General features: G+C 32.2%; 1 protein-coding gene across 1 annotated transcript; it reads right to left on the bottom strand.

Moving 5' to 3' along the window:
* Positions 1-758: 758 nt before the first annotated feature.
* Positions 759-19,768, bottom strand: LOC143063633 (uncharacterized). The gene is made up of 5 exons (XM_076235884.1): positions 19,516-19,768; positions 18,971-19,115; positions 18,047-18,201; positions 15,047-15,195; positions 759-966 (listed from the first exon to the last, which is right to left on the bottom strand). The coding sequence occupies exons 1-5, from the start codon at positions 19,715-19,717 to the stop codon at positions 832-834; spliced, it is 786 nt and encodes a 261-aa protein (XP_076091999.1). The 5' UTR covers positions 19,718-19,768; the 3' UTR covers positions 759-831.
* Positions 19,769-20,112: the final 344 nt, after the last annotated feature.

The following is a 20,112-nucleotide window of genomic DNA, read 5'->3' as shown; positions in this document are numbered from 1 at the left end:
CAAAAACATAAGATGGACCTAAGTCACATCGCAGTTGATTTTCTTTGTCATAATTTTCATCTCATATGTTTTTTTTGTGTCATAATGTTCATATCATTGAAAAATTTACTGCACTAATTCATTATCATATTGACTCAAAAATGAGGTGGGAAAAGTATTAAAAACTAATCAAATATGTTTCTTCCTGAATGGTCTTCGTCGATAACGGTTCCGTTTATGTCCAAGTATTAGTAATTAATAATTTTATGCTTTCCGATTTCAGTCTTTGATTATGTTATCGTAAATATTATTACTTCGTTTATTTCTCGTTGACTGGGCGGGGTTTAATCGGTTCGCTTTTTAAAGACCAGTCCATATATAGACAGGTGTTTTAGGATACACTCATCAACGCAGTGTCCAATTATTCGTCCTATATCATAAATTCAATTCTTTTGTATATCCGTTTGTTGACTCTGATAGGTGACTAAAATTCAATAAAAAGTAATAACTGCAATCATCCTCACCACACAAATCAGCAAATAGACTGTCCGTATGCAAATTAAAATGTATGCTCCGCAAAATCAGTTGACATAACATTGGTAATACTGATTACTCAAACTGGGACAACACAATTAATACATTTTTTAAAATGATATTCATGTTCTCCTCAAGTACGCTTGCATAAGGTTATAGATCAACCCCCATCTGGGACAAAACATATCACGATGACACATATAAAGTATTCAACAGTATTGGACAAATAAAAAGAAACAATATAGTTGTTTGATAAGACAATTTCAATTAATAAACAAATACACCGCGAAATTGCTCGCTCTTTACTGGACAAAAATGTCAACAAGCAAGTTTCCAGTTATCCATTTTAACTTTGATTAAAGTATTCATGTTAGGAGGTCGGTTTGAGCATATCTCTTCTTTCCTTTGGTGACCTTCTCTGATAGAATTCACGTATTGGACGTGGAATACCGGCTGAAATTAAATAAACCAAAGTACTAACGATGATAACCAAGATTTCAAAACAATAAATGATACAAAAATACCTGATTTGGAAAAATCAGCCGTACTTGTATCTTGAATATCACGTTGTTATTTGGTTTTCTTCCTAATTTAAGGATCTGCTTACCCTGCCGGAGCACCTGCTTACCCTTCCCGAGCACCTGAGATCACCCCTAGTTTTTGGTGGGGTTCGTGTTGTTTATTCTTTAGTTTTCTATGTTGTGTCGTGTGTGCTATTGTTTTTCTGTTTGTCTTTTTCATTTTTAGCCATGGCGTTGTCAGTTTGTTTAAGATTTATGAGTTTGATTGTCCCTTTGGTATCTTTCGTCCCTCTTTTAAACAAAACTTCTACTAATGCGCACACTTCCTAAAAACACTTTCGATGGTAGTGTCCCTTGACATAATGTTCCATATGCAGTCTCAAATCAAAATCTGTCTCTTTTGTTATAAATGGTAGTTGGGTGTCAGTCTGAGTTCTTCAAAATATTTTTTGTGTGGATGTGAAAGAAAGCATTATTACGCACTTTGTTTAGACATCCACACTGCATCATGTGTTAAGTAAAGTAAATATAAATGTATCCTGTCTTCTTTTCCCCGCATGTGACCTACAGAATTGAAATTGTCATCAGGTTTGAACTATCATGAGCAACAGGGTTGACATATGTAGAACAAGATCTGATTTCTCCTCCGAATTACGTAAGATCACCCACGTTTTTATTTGGTTTCGTGTTGCTCAGCCTTTATTTTCTGTGTTGTGTTTCAGTGTTTTGTATACTATAACCTGTCTCTGTTTTTTTCATTTTTTCATGACACAGTCATTTTTTTAATGTCCCTTTGATATCTGTCGTCTCTCTTTGATAGTTTAATGATAAACATTCGTGTCATTGGTTTAATCGAATTTGAACGAACCTCGATTTAACCTGAAATGGTGTATTGGAAGTTATTCCGATGGATAATTGTCGGTAGACACCAACTCATGGTTAGGATGTAAAAAAGTTTTGTCGGTGAAACTTGTTAATTAATTGAGTATAGTAATCAGAAACTGATTATTTTTTCCAAGATAAAGTAGAATTACCCGTTGATTTTTAAGAGATCTTTTAAATTTACAAATTATTCTTGAATAGAAATCCGTATTAAATACGGGTCGGTTATAAAATAAGCTGTTATACCATATTTGGTAGTTTCCCTTATCTATACTATTAAACGAGAAGACCTCATTTTGTGTGTCGCTTCTCTTCCTCCCACAATAAATTAATCATCATGACTCTATGTCCTATAGGCATTATGCATAGTCCCATTTGTCATCCATTCTTATGACTATTCAGTTTGGGTTATTTTGGGAGAAAAACGAAAAAAAAAGCATCGGAATATTGATTCCGTCATCAGACCGACTTTTAAATCGGACATGACTTCCCGTTTTAACATTGAGAACCAATCGCATAATGAAAAATGAATAAGCCAATCAGAATGTAGTCTAAATCGTGGTTTTTAGATCGTGAAAACCATTACTATTATACCTTAACTTGCACATAATTTTCATAAGTACTCGGACGGGGACAGGACAATTATTTCACGTTTATCTGCATGTATACTATGATTTATTTAATATAATACAATAACATATAAAGACTCTCTATATAAGATAACAGAGATCGCCATGGAGGCAAAACTTCGAACTAATAGTAAATTATAGAAAATTAAACACACTTTAATATATATATAATATAGATACGTATGGTCATAGTATACAGAAACGCGACAATAATGGAATATGACATAAAATAAAATAATAACGGACTTTGAAAAAAGTGAGAGGGTTTTAAAATATTGTCCTGTCTCCATGTATCTATACGACTTTTGATATTATTTTTTTAAATTCTCCAGATATAAAATCTGTTACAAAAATTCTTCCTAAAATAGTGAACATTCTTTCAACCAAATTTAAAGTGCACGCGATTTCGCTTTTAAGTCAAACAGGACTTCCGTTTTTAAACTTGAACATCATGAATTTCATAATAGTACTGAACTCGGGAACAGGACAATAATTATCGAGTTGATAGAGACTCTGTATATAATATAGAGTGGTCGCCTAGGAGAGGAAACTGGCAATTGATATTTAATAGCAAATACACTTTATTTACTTTCAACCAAGCTAAAGGGCCCGCGATTTCGCTTTTAGGTTAAACAGGATTTCAGATTTTAAACTTGCACATAAATTTCTTAACAGTACTCGCGCAGACAGGACAATAATTATCGCGTTGATAGACTCAAGATTATCTGTATCGTTTTAAAAGACCCAATAAATTCAAAAGTATCATTTATCAACACCTTAAGAAGCACAATCATCCTATTAAATATCTAGTAGTAAATAAGCAGCCTGGTGAATCTCATTCAAAGTTTGTACGATCATGGAAAATAATTGAATCAAATTGGATTAGAAAATTACAGACAGTCTACCCTCTCGGTCTTAATAATAATATCATGGGAATCGGTATTATATCAAGGACCGATTCGGTTAACATTTTGGATATAGTTTCTAAAACTGTTCGTAAAAACCGTTATCACGGTCGTAGAAAAATCAAAGAAAATTTCGGACCAATCATACCAATATTTCGGACCTCATTTCTATTTCAAAAAACAACGGCAGACATTATCTGTTAACAAAGCTCTGTTCATTACCGGTTAATAAGTTAAATAAAATTTTAAAGAATTGCAACACAATTTCAAATATCAGTCCTCAGTATGAAATGTTCTAATAATTATGGCATATTGTTATTCTAAACTGTTTCCCAAAATGTTTTTTGTAATTATTTTATTTTTGATGATGAAACATGTGAAATTACATACTACAGTATTCGATACACATTTTAAAAATAAAGTAATACTTGATAGATCAATTAAGTCATATGGATATAATAAGATATAGATATAATATTACAAATGATTTCGTTAATTAAACAAATGAATTAAATAAAAGCTGCTTCTAACAAATGCCATTTCTGATCCATTTTTACTTTTTGTTAAGAAACATACAGAGTATTTTTCTATATTAATCCAATATTTTAAATATTCTACTCCTCCATATTTTGTGCGGGATATGTTCTTACATCTACATTTGTATATGTAATATTTGAATAACAACAAAATATTATTAACTGTTTTACTGTTAACAAAATCCACAGACACACCTAAAATGACTTCTTTTGCACTGAATGGCAGGAGAATGCCATAAGTTTAAATCCAATCTATAACGGATAGCCACAAGTTTTGTGATGCATTACATTCCCAAAAAATGTGAAAAATATTTTCTTTAATTTCTGAACAAAAAGTACAAAGTTCAGTTTCTTTTAATTTACATTTCAATAAAAATGAATTACATGGTAGAATCCTATGAACAATCTTAAATTGAAAGTTTTGCAAAAAAGAGTTCCTGGTTATAATAAAGGGCATGGAATAAATAGCATCCCAATCCTCAATTTGCATATTTAAATCTCTTTCCCATTTTTCACGGGAAGATAAAGATATCACTTTATTATCCTCCAAAAATAATGTATAGAAAAAATTACAAGATTTTGGTTCCTTTTTAACTTTATCTATTAATATAATTTCAATAATTTCCAGTTTTGAACTACTTTCTATAATACTTTTCCATCTCTTTGGAATTGCACTTAAAATACTATAAAATTCTACAAAATTAGTATTGATATCATACACTTTTTTTTAAATTCATCATATGAGAATAATGTATTATTATCTGACATCAGATCATTAATGAAGAATATACTATTTTCAATATATTTGAACCTCAAAATCATCTTGCCATCCATTTTGATGTTCGGATTCAGCCATATGGACTGGGTCAAAATTTCAGTCTTGTTTTCAGCTTTCAGCTTATTTTTTAACTTGGAAAAATTTACTAGGATATCATGCCAAAATGGATTAACTTTTTCTGCTAAATAAAGTAAACCTTCTTGACTTAAGTGTAAAATTTTGTCCCCCCCAAATTTTTGTATATAACTAAGTAGCAAGACTTTTCAAGGAGAGTAATTTTGGGGATCTAATAATTTATACAGCCAAGACATTTTTACACTATAGCAAAACTAATAAATATTAGGCATCTTAAGACCACCATCACATAATCACTGCCCTTTTCACTTTATCAGGTTTTCCTTTCCATAAGAAGTTAAAAAATATATTCTGAATCTCCTTCAAAACCCCTTCTTTGGGGTTAGCAAGGACAGTCGGAACTTGAACCAAAATGGGAAGAGCTAAAGTCTTAATAACTACAACCCTTCCAATATATGTTAGTTCTCTATAAGCCCAAGTATTAAGTAATGACTTGATACTGTTTATCTTGGCTGTAAAATTACATAGAGTTTTATCCATTTTAGCAAACTCAAACCATATACCTAATAGTTTAAACCTCCCAGAATGGTTCCAAACAAGATTTTTTTCTTGCAAAAGTTTTCCCATACTACCCTTGTTTGACCAAATCCATACGGCTTCGGTTTTGTCAACATTTATACACTTAAGTCCAGCACACTCTGAAAATTTATCAAACAAGTATAAACACTGATTTAGGGATTTTTGGTCACCATCGAGGACTACGGAAGAATCATCAGCGTATTGACTCAACAGAAATTCAGAGTCATTAATTGTTACACCCGCAACATCAGGTTCATTTTTAATAGCTGCACTTAGTAATTCTAGCACTAAAATAAATAGGTAAGGAGACAGAGGACTCCCTTGACGGATCCCCCTTTTAATGAATGAAATATAACCGTTATTCAACACTGCACTAGAGGCATCACAGTAGCAAGCCTTACTCCAATTTATAAATGTATGGTCAAAAACATAAAACTGCAAAGCCTCATATATAAAAGACTGTGTCGAAATCTTTTTCAAAATCGACTAAAAGTAAAAGTCCAGGAATGTCGTCTTCTTCCATCTTTTCCAACAGATCATAAATAAATCTAGTACATTCGCCTATATACCTACCTTTAAAAAAACCTTTTTGTGTTTGACTAATTATGTTTACCAAGACCTTTTTGAATCTATTTGCTAGACTGGCTGTAGCTATCTTATAGTCTACACACAGCAGTGTGATAGGTCGCCAGTTCTTTAGATAAAACTTTGACTTACCCTCCTTTGGTATACAGGTAATGAGTCCCTGTCTTTGAGTGATAGAGAACTTTCCATATGCTAAAGCCTCATTTAAACATCTTACTAGTGGTAATTTAATATTATTCCAAAAAAATTTATAAAACTCAACAGTGAATCCATCTATACCAAGATTTAGAGTTCTTCATATGTTTAAGAGAAGACAGACATTCCTGTACTGATAAAGGTCCTTCACATGATACTACCTCTTCCTCGATAGGTTTTGTAATAAAAAGAAAGTCATGCTGAAGAAATGTGCTCCTGTGAGTTTCAAGTAACAATGGGTTAGAACTAGTATACAATTTTTTATAAAATTGTTTTTGTTCATTTCTAATAATACATGGATCCGTTATCTCAGATTCGTCCTCCAGAATAAGTTTGGGAATAATTTTTTCTGTATAATGTTTTTTTTTCCAAATAATAAAAATAGTTACTTCCCTTTTCCTCCTCTACTTTACATCTTGCCTTTGCTCTTGTAATTATCCCTTTAACATTTTTTTCTCGTATTACTTTTAATTCTAGTTCCAACCCTTCCCTTTCTTTGTGTACTAATGGCAAGTTATTCTCTATGAGTTTTTTTTTTTTTATCTAATATTGATATCTTGTTTGATAATTCTTTTTCTTTATTATTTTGTTCCTTCTTCTGGAAAGACGAAAATGAGATTGAAGTTCCACGTACTTTCATCTTAATCATATCCCATAAAAGCTGATAGCTTATATTAAACTGTTTATCCTCTGTCTCAATATCAATAGATGGATCAGACTCATATTCTTCAATGACAATTTTGATAACTGTTTCCCAAAATTGATCGCCCTGTAGATCATAAAAACATTTTATTAAAATAAAGTATGTCAATACTGAGCTCCCTCTTATTTTTTATATTTACAAGAAATCTACCCGGAAATTTGTGTTTAATTATAGCCAATTGTGTAAAGATGTTAATATCAGTGAAAATACACCTACTTTATGTAATTGTAGTAATTCCGAATACATTTATGGACCCATTTCCTATGTTATTACAGGAGATCTTAACATCGTTCAAGACCGAGAGTTAAAATCATTCCTCAGTAAAGGACCTAAATATCAATTATTAATTGGAATGAGTGTCGTATTATCATCCTTGACTCACTCCGTACTTACTGTTTGAAATGGATAAAACGGGAAAAAGCTGACAAAAAATCTTTGAACTCTTTTTAATTCAGTAACATAGTTGATATACGTATTCAACATTTTAAAGAACATTTTACTATTTACAATAATCACCATAAACCTATTTCTCGTATCAAACAAAACTAAAAGAACTAGCCAAGGAATTTGTTTTTGTCCCGGCCGATAAAGCTGTTAATAATAGTAATATTGTTTGACGTAAATTTTACATTGAGGTTCTGAAAAAGAAATCACCAATTCACCAACATCCCAACTGACTTCATTTTCAGAAAACGACATCTGTAACAAACATTAACTTTTAGCTACCGCTTTACAAGCAGAACCAAATACAATGAAAGTCCCAACTAAGTATTGGCTTCCGAAGCTACACAAAACACCTTACAAATATAGATTTATTTCGTCTTCAAGCCATTGTTCCACAACTAAATTGTCTATTCGTATTACCAGTACACTTTGTACAATCATAGACCTGATAATAAATTGTTCAAATAAGGCCTTCGAAAATAGTGGAATTAATTACTTTTGGAGTATCAAGAACTCGTTGGAAGTACTTGATAAATTGCATGCTTATATTGGTGATTTTGAATCTGTTCAAAGTTTTGATTTTTCTACCCTATAAACCACATTGCCTCACATTCTCATTAAGAAAAAAAAAATCACACACCTAATAAAATGGGCATTTAAGGTAGCACTACAGTCAGAAATTTCTGACTCCAATCAACAGTCTTTAAATATTAATTTCTCCAGAACTGCTCAATGGATTTTTAAAATCTTTAACTCATTTTAAAGCTGAAATATAACTCTTTCTTAATCTATATATAAATTTATTTTTGGTTTGATTAATTTCAAAATATAGCTCATTAATTGCCAAAAAAGTGGTCTTCCAACTTGGATGAAAATGGCACATTCATGTCAAATGGTAGTAAACATTTGTTTTCATCCCTTTAATCAACCATATACAATTTCCAAAACCGTGTCTTAGATTTTTGATATATGCCTCCAGTAAGAAGATATATTGATTTAACTGCTGGGTGCCAAACCTCATTTCACCTTTCATCTTTGGAGACCTATCAATTCATTTAGAAACAAATTATCCAAAAACTGGGACACGGTATTGTAGAAAATACACCCTTTTATCATATATATCAAGGTCAAGCCAAAGAGGGTACCCATAAAGTTTCTATTTTCATTTTTTCCTTACAATTCTCATGAAAAATTGTTCTGAGAAATGACCTAAAAACTGAATTTCCCCCTTAGAACCCTATAAAGTCAATATAAATACAAACATTCCACTGGGAACACCCCAGGAGTGTTCTGATACCATTACTATATCAATAGAACCACACACTTTGTGTCTTTGATGCTCTAATGCTGTAAATTTTGCATTATATGTGAAATGTCCAACACTAACTTGGCATTTGGCGGGAGTTTGACGTCACAGATTTGACCAACATAGACAACGCTCCGCCTCTTTCCAGACAGTCTAAGATAAGAGAATAACATGATTGGCCAGCTGCATTTAATCAATGTTTAACATCATTATTCTCAGAATATAAAGAATGATTTTCATTTAAATTTAAAAAAAGAAATAAACTATGTCTGAAATTAGCTAGAACATTAAAAGTGTGCATCAAAAAACATGTTCATAAAAAGATCAAGACCACCGTTTTCTTGAAAATACACTTTCCCACATGATTTTTTTAATTTAATGGAACTGATAAATTACACATAAACTAAAAATAATTTATTAAAAAATGCATAAAACTGTATTTAAATGAAGAAGACCAAAGAGTAGAAATTTATACAGGCAGTCAGAGGCTTTTAAAAATAATTTCCCACTCTTTTCCATAGTATTTTTTTTTTTCATTTTTGGTAGATTTTTTCCCTATAGTCTTTTTCTTTTTCTTTGTTCACTTCCATGTTATATAAATATTTTTTGTTGCAAAACAATGAGATAAGACTACAATATGTATCTTGTGGTCAGGGATTAGCAGCTGGACACTGGTATCAACAGATGATTGACATATTAGCCCCTCCCAAATGCCTATATATTTAGACTAATTACCATGTGCTTTTATTTACATAAGTTCATTACCAATTTACTCCCTGTTGTGATATGATAATGACTTTGGGATTTTTACAAACTGTCCAGAATAATACTTATTTCAAAATTATGTGATAAAAAAATTATCTTCAAAAAATCATTGTTAGACTGTAGTGCTACCTTAAAAAGTCAGAATATGAATATATATGTTCAAACTCTAATAGGTCATTTTTTAGTAGCAATAAACAAAAAAAAACTGTCAATTGGACATGCTTTGATACTATATCTGCCCTTGAATTTTTACTAGATAACATTTATGTTCGCTTTGGAGATTCCGAATATTGTCAGGTTATCGAAATTACAATGTGGACTAAATGTGCACCACTTATTGCTGACTTGTTTTTGTATTGCTATGAGTTACAATTTATGACAAAAATCAGCAAAGATCCATCGAAACAACATCTGATAAACAAATTTAATAATACTTTTAGATATTTGGATGATATTTTGGCTCTCAATAATGACGACTTCAGTATGTATACTAAAGAAAGTTATCCTGTTGAACTTACTTTAAAGCTAATACTAACTATGACCACTACACTTTCCTCGATCTTGATATCTATTATATCACTAACGGAAAGCTTTATACTAAGATTTATGATAAAAGAGATGATTTTTCATTTCCTATCGTTAATTATCCATTTTTAGATGGTGACGTTCCCTTGTCACCATCTTACGGTGTTTATATATCTCAACTTGTACGATTCGCTCGTGTACGTAACAATGTTTTAGATTTTAACGAGAAAAATTTATGTATTACTGAAAAATCATTACACCAAGGTTTTCGATATTACAAACTAGTCAAAACATTTACTAAATTTTATCATCGGTATAAGGACATCATTCGTAAATATAGATCAACATGCAGACTTCTTATACGTTCAGGTATTTCACATTCATTTTTTATGGAAATATTCTTTATAAAGCACAGAAATGTCAGTATTCACCTCAGAAACTAACAAAACCTTTAAATATACTTTTTAAGTAGGGATATAGTTACGATACTGTTGTCAGGTCATTAAAGATTGCATATTTTGGCGTTAATATTGATTCACTTAAAGGGTCTTTGCATCGGAACTAAATACATTTATTCAAAAACCAGTTGTTGGCATGACACGGGTTATGTTATTCTCATATATGTTATGATGGTATGATACTAAACCCCTAACGGGAAGGAATGTGCCTGATATTCATATGTTGAAATCATAATTTTTCAATCAGTTTAATTGAAGTCTGGAGCTGGCATGTCAGTTAATTGCTAGTATTCTGTTGTTATTTATGTATTATTGTCATTTTATTTATTTACTTTTGTTACATCTTCTGACACCAGCCTCAGATTTCTCTTGAACTGAATTTTAATGTGCGTATTGTTATACGTTTACTTTTCTACATTGGCTAGAGGTATAGGGGAGGGTTGAGATCTCATAAACATGTTTAACCCCGCCGCATTTTTGCGCCTGTCCCAATCAGGAGCCTCGGGCCTTCGTTAGTCTTGTAGTATTTTAACTTTTAGTTTTTTGTGAACAATTTTGAGTTTAGTATGGCGTTCATTATCACTGAACAAGTATATATTTGTTTAGGGGCCAGCTGAAGGACGCCTCCGGGTGCGGGAATTTCACATTGAAGACCTGTTGGTGACCTTCTGCTGTTGTCTTTTCTATGGTCGGGTTGTTGTCTCTTTGACACATTCCCCATTTCCATTCTTAATTTTACTCTCTATCTAATGTAACAGTGATCGCCTAGGAGAAAAACTTGAGATTGATATTTAATAGTGAAATACACTGTATTTATAGTATACGTATTTTCATAGTATACAAACTCTCAGAAACGCGAAAAAAATGGAATTTAACAAAAAAAGAATAAAACGGATTTTGGATTTTGGAGGCTTAAACTGTTTCCAATTACCTATGAATTTTGATACCCTTTCTGAAATTCTCCAAACACATGAAATCTTTTATGCCCGCGTCACACTGTCCCGATTTTTATATACGATGGACACCCGAATGCGAAAATTGTAAGTTCGTACGAAGTTGGTCCCGATCTCGTTAAAATACCCAAAAGTGACCGAAGCAAGTACGATGAATAACGAAGTCTATACGAGGGTGCCGAAAGTATATACGATAGCAAAAGATGTACATACGAAGGTTGACCGAAGACGGTATCTAAGCTTCATATCTCAGCCGAAGCCTACAAGATGGATCACGAAGGCTACACGATGGTTTACGATGATGTCGCGATGGCCATACGATGTCTAAAAGACGTCGTGTACAGCTTACGATGCATTTAAATTATACGCCGAAGTCATCACGCGTTTTAAATTGTTTGATCAATATTGAATATACATTATATTGTACATTTAATTTTTGGTTTAATCATAAGACGGAAGACCGTGGGTATTTCCAGTTACTGACTAATTTGGTTGATTTCTAAAAAAATAGTTTATGTATCAAATATGCGTATTCACCATTTTCTGCATGTGTCATATACAAATATAGTGTCCATATTTGTCCCCAATATGTTACATACGAGGGGATGCCACGCTCGGCATTGCCTTGTTTGAACTGTTTAATGTTTGCACTAATCTGAATAATCACCCATAATTATGCCCATGTTTACTGATCTATCTTAAAGGTACGGTAATGGGTTCGTTGATCCCTTTTATTCAAAAAGAGCTCTTTCCAGGAGAATATCATAATAATATAGACTAAAGGAAGGATGTGGGGAAAGCAACAAATGCGGCAAAATATGACATATAGAAAACAAAATGTTTATGGAGTAAACATTCGTGTGACAACAACTCAGACGATACATAAAAAATCAGAATAATGAAGAAAAAGTTGGTTTCCCTATATACGTGTACCTACAGTGTTGGTATACGAGGCGCGTTTATGATTTTCATTATGTTATTTGATATGAAAAATTGACAAAAAATAATATTTTATTTGTAAAAGTAAATCCTGAGCCTGTAATACCTGCTCTTCTTGTTCCATTTGAATTAATAGAAACAACGCTGTCGCCTTTCTTGTTCTCATAGAATCATATGATATGAGCTCCATGTTTTGTGAACGTCTTTCTTAACTGTCGTATTAGACTGACCAGTGCATATCGCGCATGGCACTTTAAATGTATTTAAGCGCGAAAATTAACTTACATTTAGCTGGATTAATTGCCGTCGTAGTTCCATCTTGTCACCTTCGTACTTTTATTCGATGGCATCACGACGGGATTACGAGGTCTTCACGAAGTCGTGTTGCCATCGTAAGACCTTCGGGTAGCTTCGTGATTCATTCGTGTAGACATCGTAATGTCAAAACTGCCCGATGGAAACGATGGAAACACGAATGCAATACGATGTTCAAAGATGCATTCCCGGTGACATTACGATGGTGAGGATGGTGATACGAACTCAATACGAACCCTCAACATCGGACGCACCTTCGGGGATTTTTTAACATGTTAAAAAATTTAGAACCCTTCCCGAAGTTGTCCCCGAAGGCTAGAAAAAGTGGCCGATGGTTCTACGATGGTTAAAGATAGCACTACGAATAGTCCGATCTGGATACGATCAGTCCCGATTTTGAAAATTTCCATAATCGTGTTGCCATCGGCGTAAAAATCGGGACAGTGTGACGCGGGCATTACTGAAATTCTCTAGACACAAAATATTTTACAAAAATTCTCCCATCAACAGTTTACATACTTTCAACCAAGCTCCTAATGCCCGCGATTTTGCGGGTGTGTTCTAGTATTATTGATTTGAAGATATATATTTTGTATTTTTTAACTTATATATTATTTGTAATAAATTGGGATGTCAACTCGGTGAAGATTTACTAATCGATTACTAATTGGATTTACAGAGCGATAATCGAGAACTCGCTCGATAAAACATTTACAAAATAAAAACTAATACACATTTTATGTATTGTGTTTCGTTTTCTTTTGAGCGTAAAACCCTTAGCATTATTACCTAGAGCTAAATAATAGTTTAGGGAATTTTATATCATAAAAAATAGCTCATTTACTTCATGTACTAATTATGTAAAGTGGTAATAATCTAATCAAGTAATTGATAGGTAACTACTGACATTCCTGCTGATGAAAATATATGATCTGACGGTACAGAGGTAGGGGAGTGATTTAGGTTAGCTAAAAGTGTCAGACGTGGAAAAATGCTCATGTTTATATATCGTTTTTTTATATTTATTTATTTTGAATAATATATAATTTCACGGGTGGTGCTCTAAATCAAAACATTTATTGTCTAAACTTAAGAAAGCAACATCACTCTTACATGAAACCGATTAGTCGAATACCAGTTTGGTAATGTAATCGATACTCATTGACATCCTGGTAATTAACGATGACCAGACAAGATTTATAACTGATAACTGAGTTTTTTGTGAAAATATCAGCTTGATATATGATTTAATAATCTACACTGACAAAATGATATCGCAGGCATTCTACTCTTCATTGATTTTGAAAAACTTTTCGATTCCATCTCCTCGACTTTTATAGAACAAGTTCTTGATTTTTTTTTCAACTTTGGAAATTCCATAAAACACGGGATTATAACTTTAATACCAAATCAGCAGTACAACAAATTAATTTTCTCTCAAACCTTTATAGTGAAGAAATTTTAGTGGGGTTCCAACAGATTTACGCCTATGAGTATTACATGTTTAGTTGCCTTATAAAACATAAAAACACTTAATTATGGTTAGTTCAAAAGAATATGATGATTTGAAAGAACTTGATATTTGGATATATTCATCAGTTCAAATTGAACTACCAATTACTTTAAACATAGTCTTAATTTGGATATAAGAAAAAAACAAACGGATAAAAACTACATAAGAAACCCATAAGAGACTAAAGAGTATTAACTAAATATTATTTGTTTCTAAAATTAAAATGCAGGCAATGACGATTTTTTACACATATCTTAGATTGAACTTTAAAAACTAAATTCCCCAATAGGCAACAAAAAACTATACGATGAATATAATTTTGAAGTAAATCACAGTTTGCATTTTTATCAAGGAAGATTATGACCTCTCATATGTCTTTATTTTATGCCTTGGGGCATATTTCCTTGAAACATGGTATCGTCCTAGTTGATTCTTCGAAAGAATGACCTATCGTTCTAAATGAAAATGACTCGATATAGATATGTTAGGACTTATTACCATCAATATACCATAAACTATAAATATGTATTGATGTAGTTTTGCCAAAACACACATTATAAAACAAATATTTTTGATTTGTATAGATCCGTAGCTGAATAATGAAAATGTTATTTAAGAATTGAATCATTATAAGGGTGTAAAAGCGTTGCCCGAAGTACATTTAGTATGAAGCGCGGAAGTTACAAAAAGAAGCATTCAATACTTATGATTACATTTTTGTTTAGCTAGGATCATGAACATACGATTTTTATCAAGTTGTTATTCAATTTACATGTGCACGATATAGTGGGACCTCGTGTCATCATGAATGATACATTTTATTGTGTAATAAAGTTGATTAAGGAAAAACGCGAGATTGCAGTGCCAATCAGAATAACGTATTATAATGAAACATACATCTAATGTAATTATATATTCTTAATATACCTTTCCTGCACGAAAAAAGGGTTCGTACAGGTCACATGTGTGGTTTTCCAAACATGATTCGTTTATGGCGAAGTCAAAATCGACCACCAAGTGACTAAGTTGGCTTACATCGTCCTTTAGTCCTACAGCTAAACCATTTGCATGTGCCACTGCAAATATTTTTTTAAAAGATTAAAAAAAATGCAAAACTCAAGAAAAACTATTTGGAATTTTGGATCCTCAATGCTGTTCAACTTTTTTACTTGTTTGGCTTTATAGATTTTTGATATGAACGTCACTAATGAGTCTTATGTAGACGAAACGCGCGTTTGACGTCCTAAATTATAATCCTGATACGTTTGATAACTATTTAAACCACTGAGTCGATGCCACTGCTGGTGGACGTTTCAATATAACTATATATATTGCACAGAATGAGCTTAAGCGCGATTTCTGTTGAAAGAAAATGATATACTGTTTTACAGGTTAAATAAAGGCAGCAGTAGTATACCGCTCTTCAAAAGTCATAAATCGATTAAGAGAAAACAAATCCGGGTTACAAACTAAAACCGAGGGAAACACACCAACAATACGAGAAAAACGTGGAAACAACAGAAACACTCAAGTGCAACAAAAAACAAACGACAATGCAACATTAAACTCATCATAGATACATACATAGAAACGAACTATAAGATAATAACTGCCATTTTCCTGACTTGGTACAGGATATTCTAAGAAAAAATGGTGAGTTGAACCTGGTTTTGTGGCAAGTTAAACCTCGCACTTTTAAGGCAATGTTAAATCTACCGCTAAAATGACAACATGATATGACAAAAATACAGTACAAATAAATGCAAAACATTCAGGACAGAGGAAAACATAAATGAATGATATAACAATACATTTCGACATGTTAACCACAGAATAACAACGAATACGTAAAACAATTTAGGACAGTACACAAAACGAATTAACTGTCCGTCACACGAATGTATCAACGCCACATATGGTGACGTAATTATGTTTTTTATGTGTTAGTAATTATATATTTAATTGTATTTTCTAGCTATAAAAAATATGTGGTATGATTGCCAATGAGATAACTCTCCACAAGGGACCAAATAACACAGATATTACAGGATATCGTACGGCTTTCAACAATAAACAAAGCCCATATCGCATAGTCAGCTATAAAAGCCCCCGAAATGACAAATGTAAAAGAAGTCAAACGAGAAAACTAACGGCCTAATGCATGTACAAAAATGAACGAAAACAAATATGTAACAAATCATCAAACGACAGCCACTAAATTACAGGCTCCTGACCTGGGACAAACACATACAAACAGATCATCAGATGGATACAAATAGAAATTTATTAAACAGATCTGTATATCTAATAAATGTGACCAACTTGTTGTCTATTCTATGGTTGTGTTGTTGTCTCTGTGACACATCCCCCATTTCCATTCTAAATTTTATTCTATAAATAAGGCAGACCGTACGCGTATAGTATGACCGTATGCGTATTTTGAAAAAAGTACACATACTGTCTAGACCGTCCGCGTACAATCCGAATACTCCTATGGTCTGGTACATATGCACTGTAGTTTGAAAACGACCAATAAAGATTCTTAAAAAAAACATCATTAATATATCTGAATGTGAAATTAAATGACCTGTCTTCTTTGATCCTCTTTACAAATAAAAAAAAAATGGTCGGCAATATGAGACGCACAGTTCGTTCCAATATGAATGCCGATAATACCTCCAAGTTCAACCAATATTTTGTCAATAAGAACTACAACTTACTGATGACTCGTTCCTGTGTGTAGCATGTTTTACCTTTTTGTTCAGTATTAACAAAATATGCCGTACAATATAACAAAGTGATACAATTATAGCGTATGCTACCATTTTTATGTTATGAAACATTATTAATTATTTCTTTTACAGGATTTTGCAATTTATATATATATATATATATATATATATATATATATATATATATATATATATATATATATATATATATACGAGTCTAAATTGAAAACTACGTTCAAACCTATCATTGCGTTGGATAAAAACCGCAATTTTTATACGTGTGCATGTAAAACAAATTTCGTTGTAGAAGGGTCTAAATACAGCACAAACAACATTTTCCAAAAGACAAAAAAAGTGAAGAAATATATTTAAACAAAACGCATTTGACTAACAGGTCGAACAACTGATGTTCTTTAACCCTGCTGACTGCCATTGGCGATTGCCAAATAAAATTGATCACAAGATGTAACAAAATGGATCTTAATATAAATTTAATACTAAACAGAAAACAATTAACTTATGGCCACGATGTTATGCCACAAACATAAGGTGTTAATATTTTTTTTGTACCCCGGAGCCGGATTTCGACAACAAATGTCTCTTCAGTGATGTTAGGGATCGGAACGGTATTTGGAAGGCCATATAAAATGTACCCTCATTTTTAGATAGACTCTTGAATTTTAAGTCAATATAGGATGAACGGATCATATAAACCGGAGGGAAAATATGATACAAGCCCAAACGAAAAAATATAAACAAGTCTAAATTGAAAACTACGTTCAAACCTATCATTGCGTTGGATAAAAACCGCAATTTTTATACGTGTGCATGTAAAACAAATTTCGTTGTAGAAGGGTCTAAATACAGCACAAACAACATTTTTCAAAAGACCAAAAAAGTGAAGTAGTATATTTAAACAAAACGCATTTGATATTAAAAGATATGGTATGAGTGCCAATGAGACAACTTGCAATATATGTATATAGATATAAGAAGATATGGTATGAGTGCCAATGAGACAACTCTCAATATATGTATATAGATATAAGATAAGTATGAGTGCCAATGAGACAGCTCTCAATATATGTATGTAGATATAAGAAGATATGGTATGAGTGCCTCAATATGTCACTACTATGTCGTAACATTATTACAAAGTTAACAAGGATAAATGTAAAAGTATATGCATGTATACCTTGAGCTAAATATCTGTTATAGTCCAATTGATCATTAGGTGTTAAATGAAGTCCTGCTCGATTTTGTTCCCATCCATTTACATTTTCCGGATCAACACCATCACAATGGCGGCGATTAGCATGTTCAATCCTTTCTCTCATTATACGTCTAACTCTGTAAACATGATAATATTATGATATATTGTATTTATTTCATGATTTTAATTAGTTGATGAATGATTGACTTTTGTCGCTAAGTATTCCATAATAGACAAACAAAAGATATGAAATAACCATCCATGACACAAAATAAATACATACAAAGTAAAGTGTAAGAAAGCTCGTAGCACTGGTTTTAGCTGAATTATTTGTAAACTAAATCGAGTTCTACATCTTAATAAATATGCCTGAAAATGGCATGATAATGGGACATTAATACTATTAACCAGATTCACTCATTTTAACGGGCTAACTCTTAGGTCAATTGTCAGAGAAGATCCTCGGAGTTCTGTATTTTTGTTATTTTACTTTTTAATAAATTATTTATTTATATAATACTAAACTGTTAAAGGAAACTTTGATTTGTGAACGAACCACGACATGAGACCAAAGTCAGAAAGTCTCCTAACTGACAAATACATCTCAGATTTATTACGTGCGTAACATTTAGTTATTCTATAATATTACGCATACTGAACGAAAAACTATTATTATTTAACAAGTCGCTTAAAATGAGTTCGATGACACTAGACATATGATAGACATATCATTTTTTATATAAGGCATCTGTATATACGGTTTGAAACATACAGGGCTTTTATCCTCGGAAATATAACGCTTTATACAAATATTATAAGACGCCAGCAGTGCCTCAAGATCATAATCCTTATGTCTCGCATTCTGCGACATTCATCAAAGGGGTTGCAAAAATTCTATTTACTCACTGAATATTTCTGATGTCCACCCATGTCTCATCTGTCCAGTTCTTATTAGATGCTCCAAGTCCATCAGATGGAAACTGGCCGGCATCAGTTCGCCAATCTTCTTTCGTTCCAGCAGAGAAGTGGCATATAACTTTAATCCCATTCCAGTTTGTTTGGAGAAATGAATATTACATAGAAGTATAGATATAATGGACGGTTAACACATAACGAGACAATGCTGAGACTAGAATGTTAAAAGTTGACCATTGATATAATCAACTCCGTATTAGTAAACCAAAACAGAAAATAAGCAGTCAAATTTAAATATAAAAGTCGGTACCAGATACCTAATAAATTGAAATTACACTTGTGTTTAGTTTAACGGCAGGAAAAGAAATGCTTTTTCAGTAAATTATTGGAAGTCGGTATTTTGCAGTGTCGTCCGTCCTTTAAATGGTTTGTGTAACAGAAGCAAAATCAATTGACTCCCCCTTTTTTCGAGCAGATCCCCCTAAAGTATTTTTTTAGCAAGAATAGAGATTTTGAAACCAACAATATGACATACCTGTGAAGCTCATCAATAATGTTTTTAGGTACATCAAACAAATCAACGACAAACATGTTTCCATGGATATCAGTTTTGATATTATGTTCGGCTATCACATAATTCCAGGCCATGTGCGGATGTGGGTGCCACCACGATGCATTTGCTAATGCCATGCAAAAAGTAAAAATCATCAAAGTCGGTATCATGTCTAAGCCAAGCATTGATATCTTGTCTGTTGTGTATCTTTATTCAATGTTTAATTTTCTTATCAGTTATTTATATCAAAAGATTTCAGAATAAAGTTATCGTTATGTGATTTAACATATTGTTTGTAAGTGTAAGTAAGCCGATGACATAATATACGCGCAGTACAGGTGATATGATAAGAAGCTATGAAACTTAAATAGAGGTCATTATTGACAACTTTAAGTCTTGTCTAAGTCTCCATGAAAGCTCTTCCAAATTATCGTGAAATAACCTACTCTATGAACGATATAAATCATTTATTGATACAAACAAACAAACAAAAAAACACACACACGATGGTTTAGAGTACATACAAAATAACTCTTTCCATGTTATAGTATAAAAAATATTATACTTCTCTTACACAGGT

The sequence above is a fragment of the Mytilus galloprovincialis genome, chromosome 1 (genome assembly GCF_965363235.1).
Source record: "Mytilus galloprovincialis chromosome 1, xbMytGall1.hap1.1, whole genome shotgun sequence".
NCBI lineage: Eukaryota > Metazoa > Mollusca > Bivalvia > Mytilida > Mytilidae > Mytilus > Mytilus galloprovincialis.
Note: the sequence above shows the minus strand (reverse complement) of the source record. Positions and strands in the feature narration are given on the sequence as shown.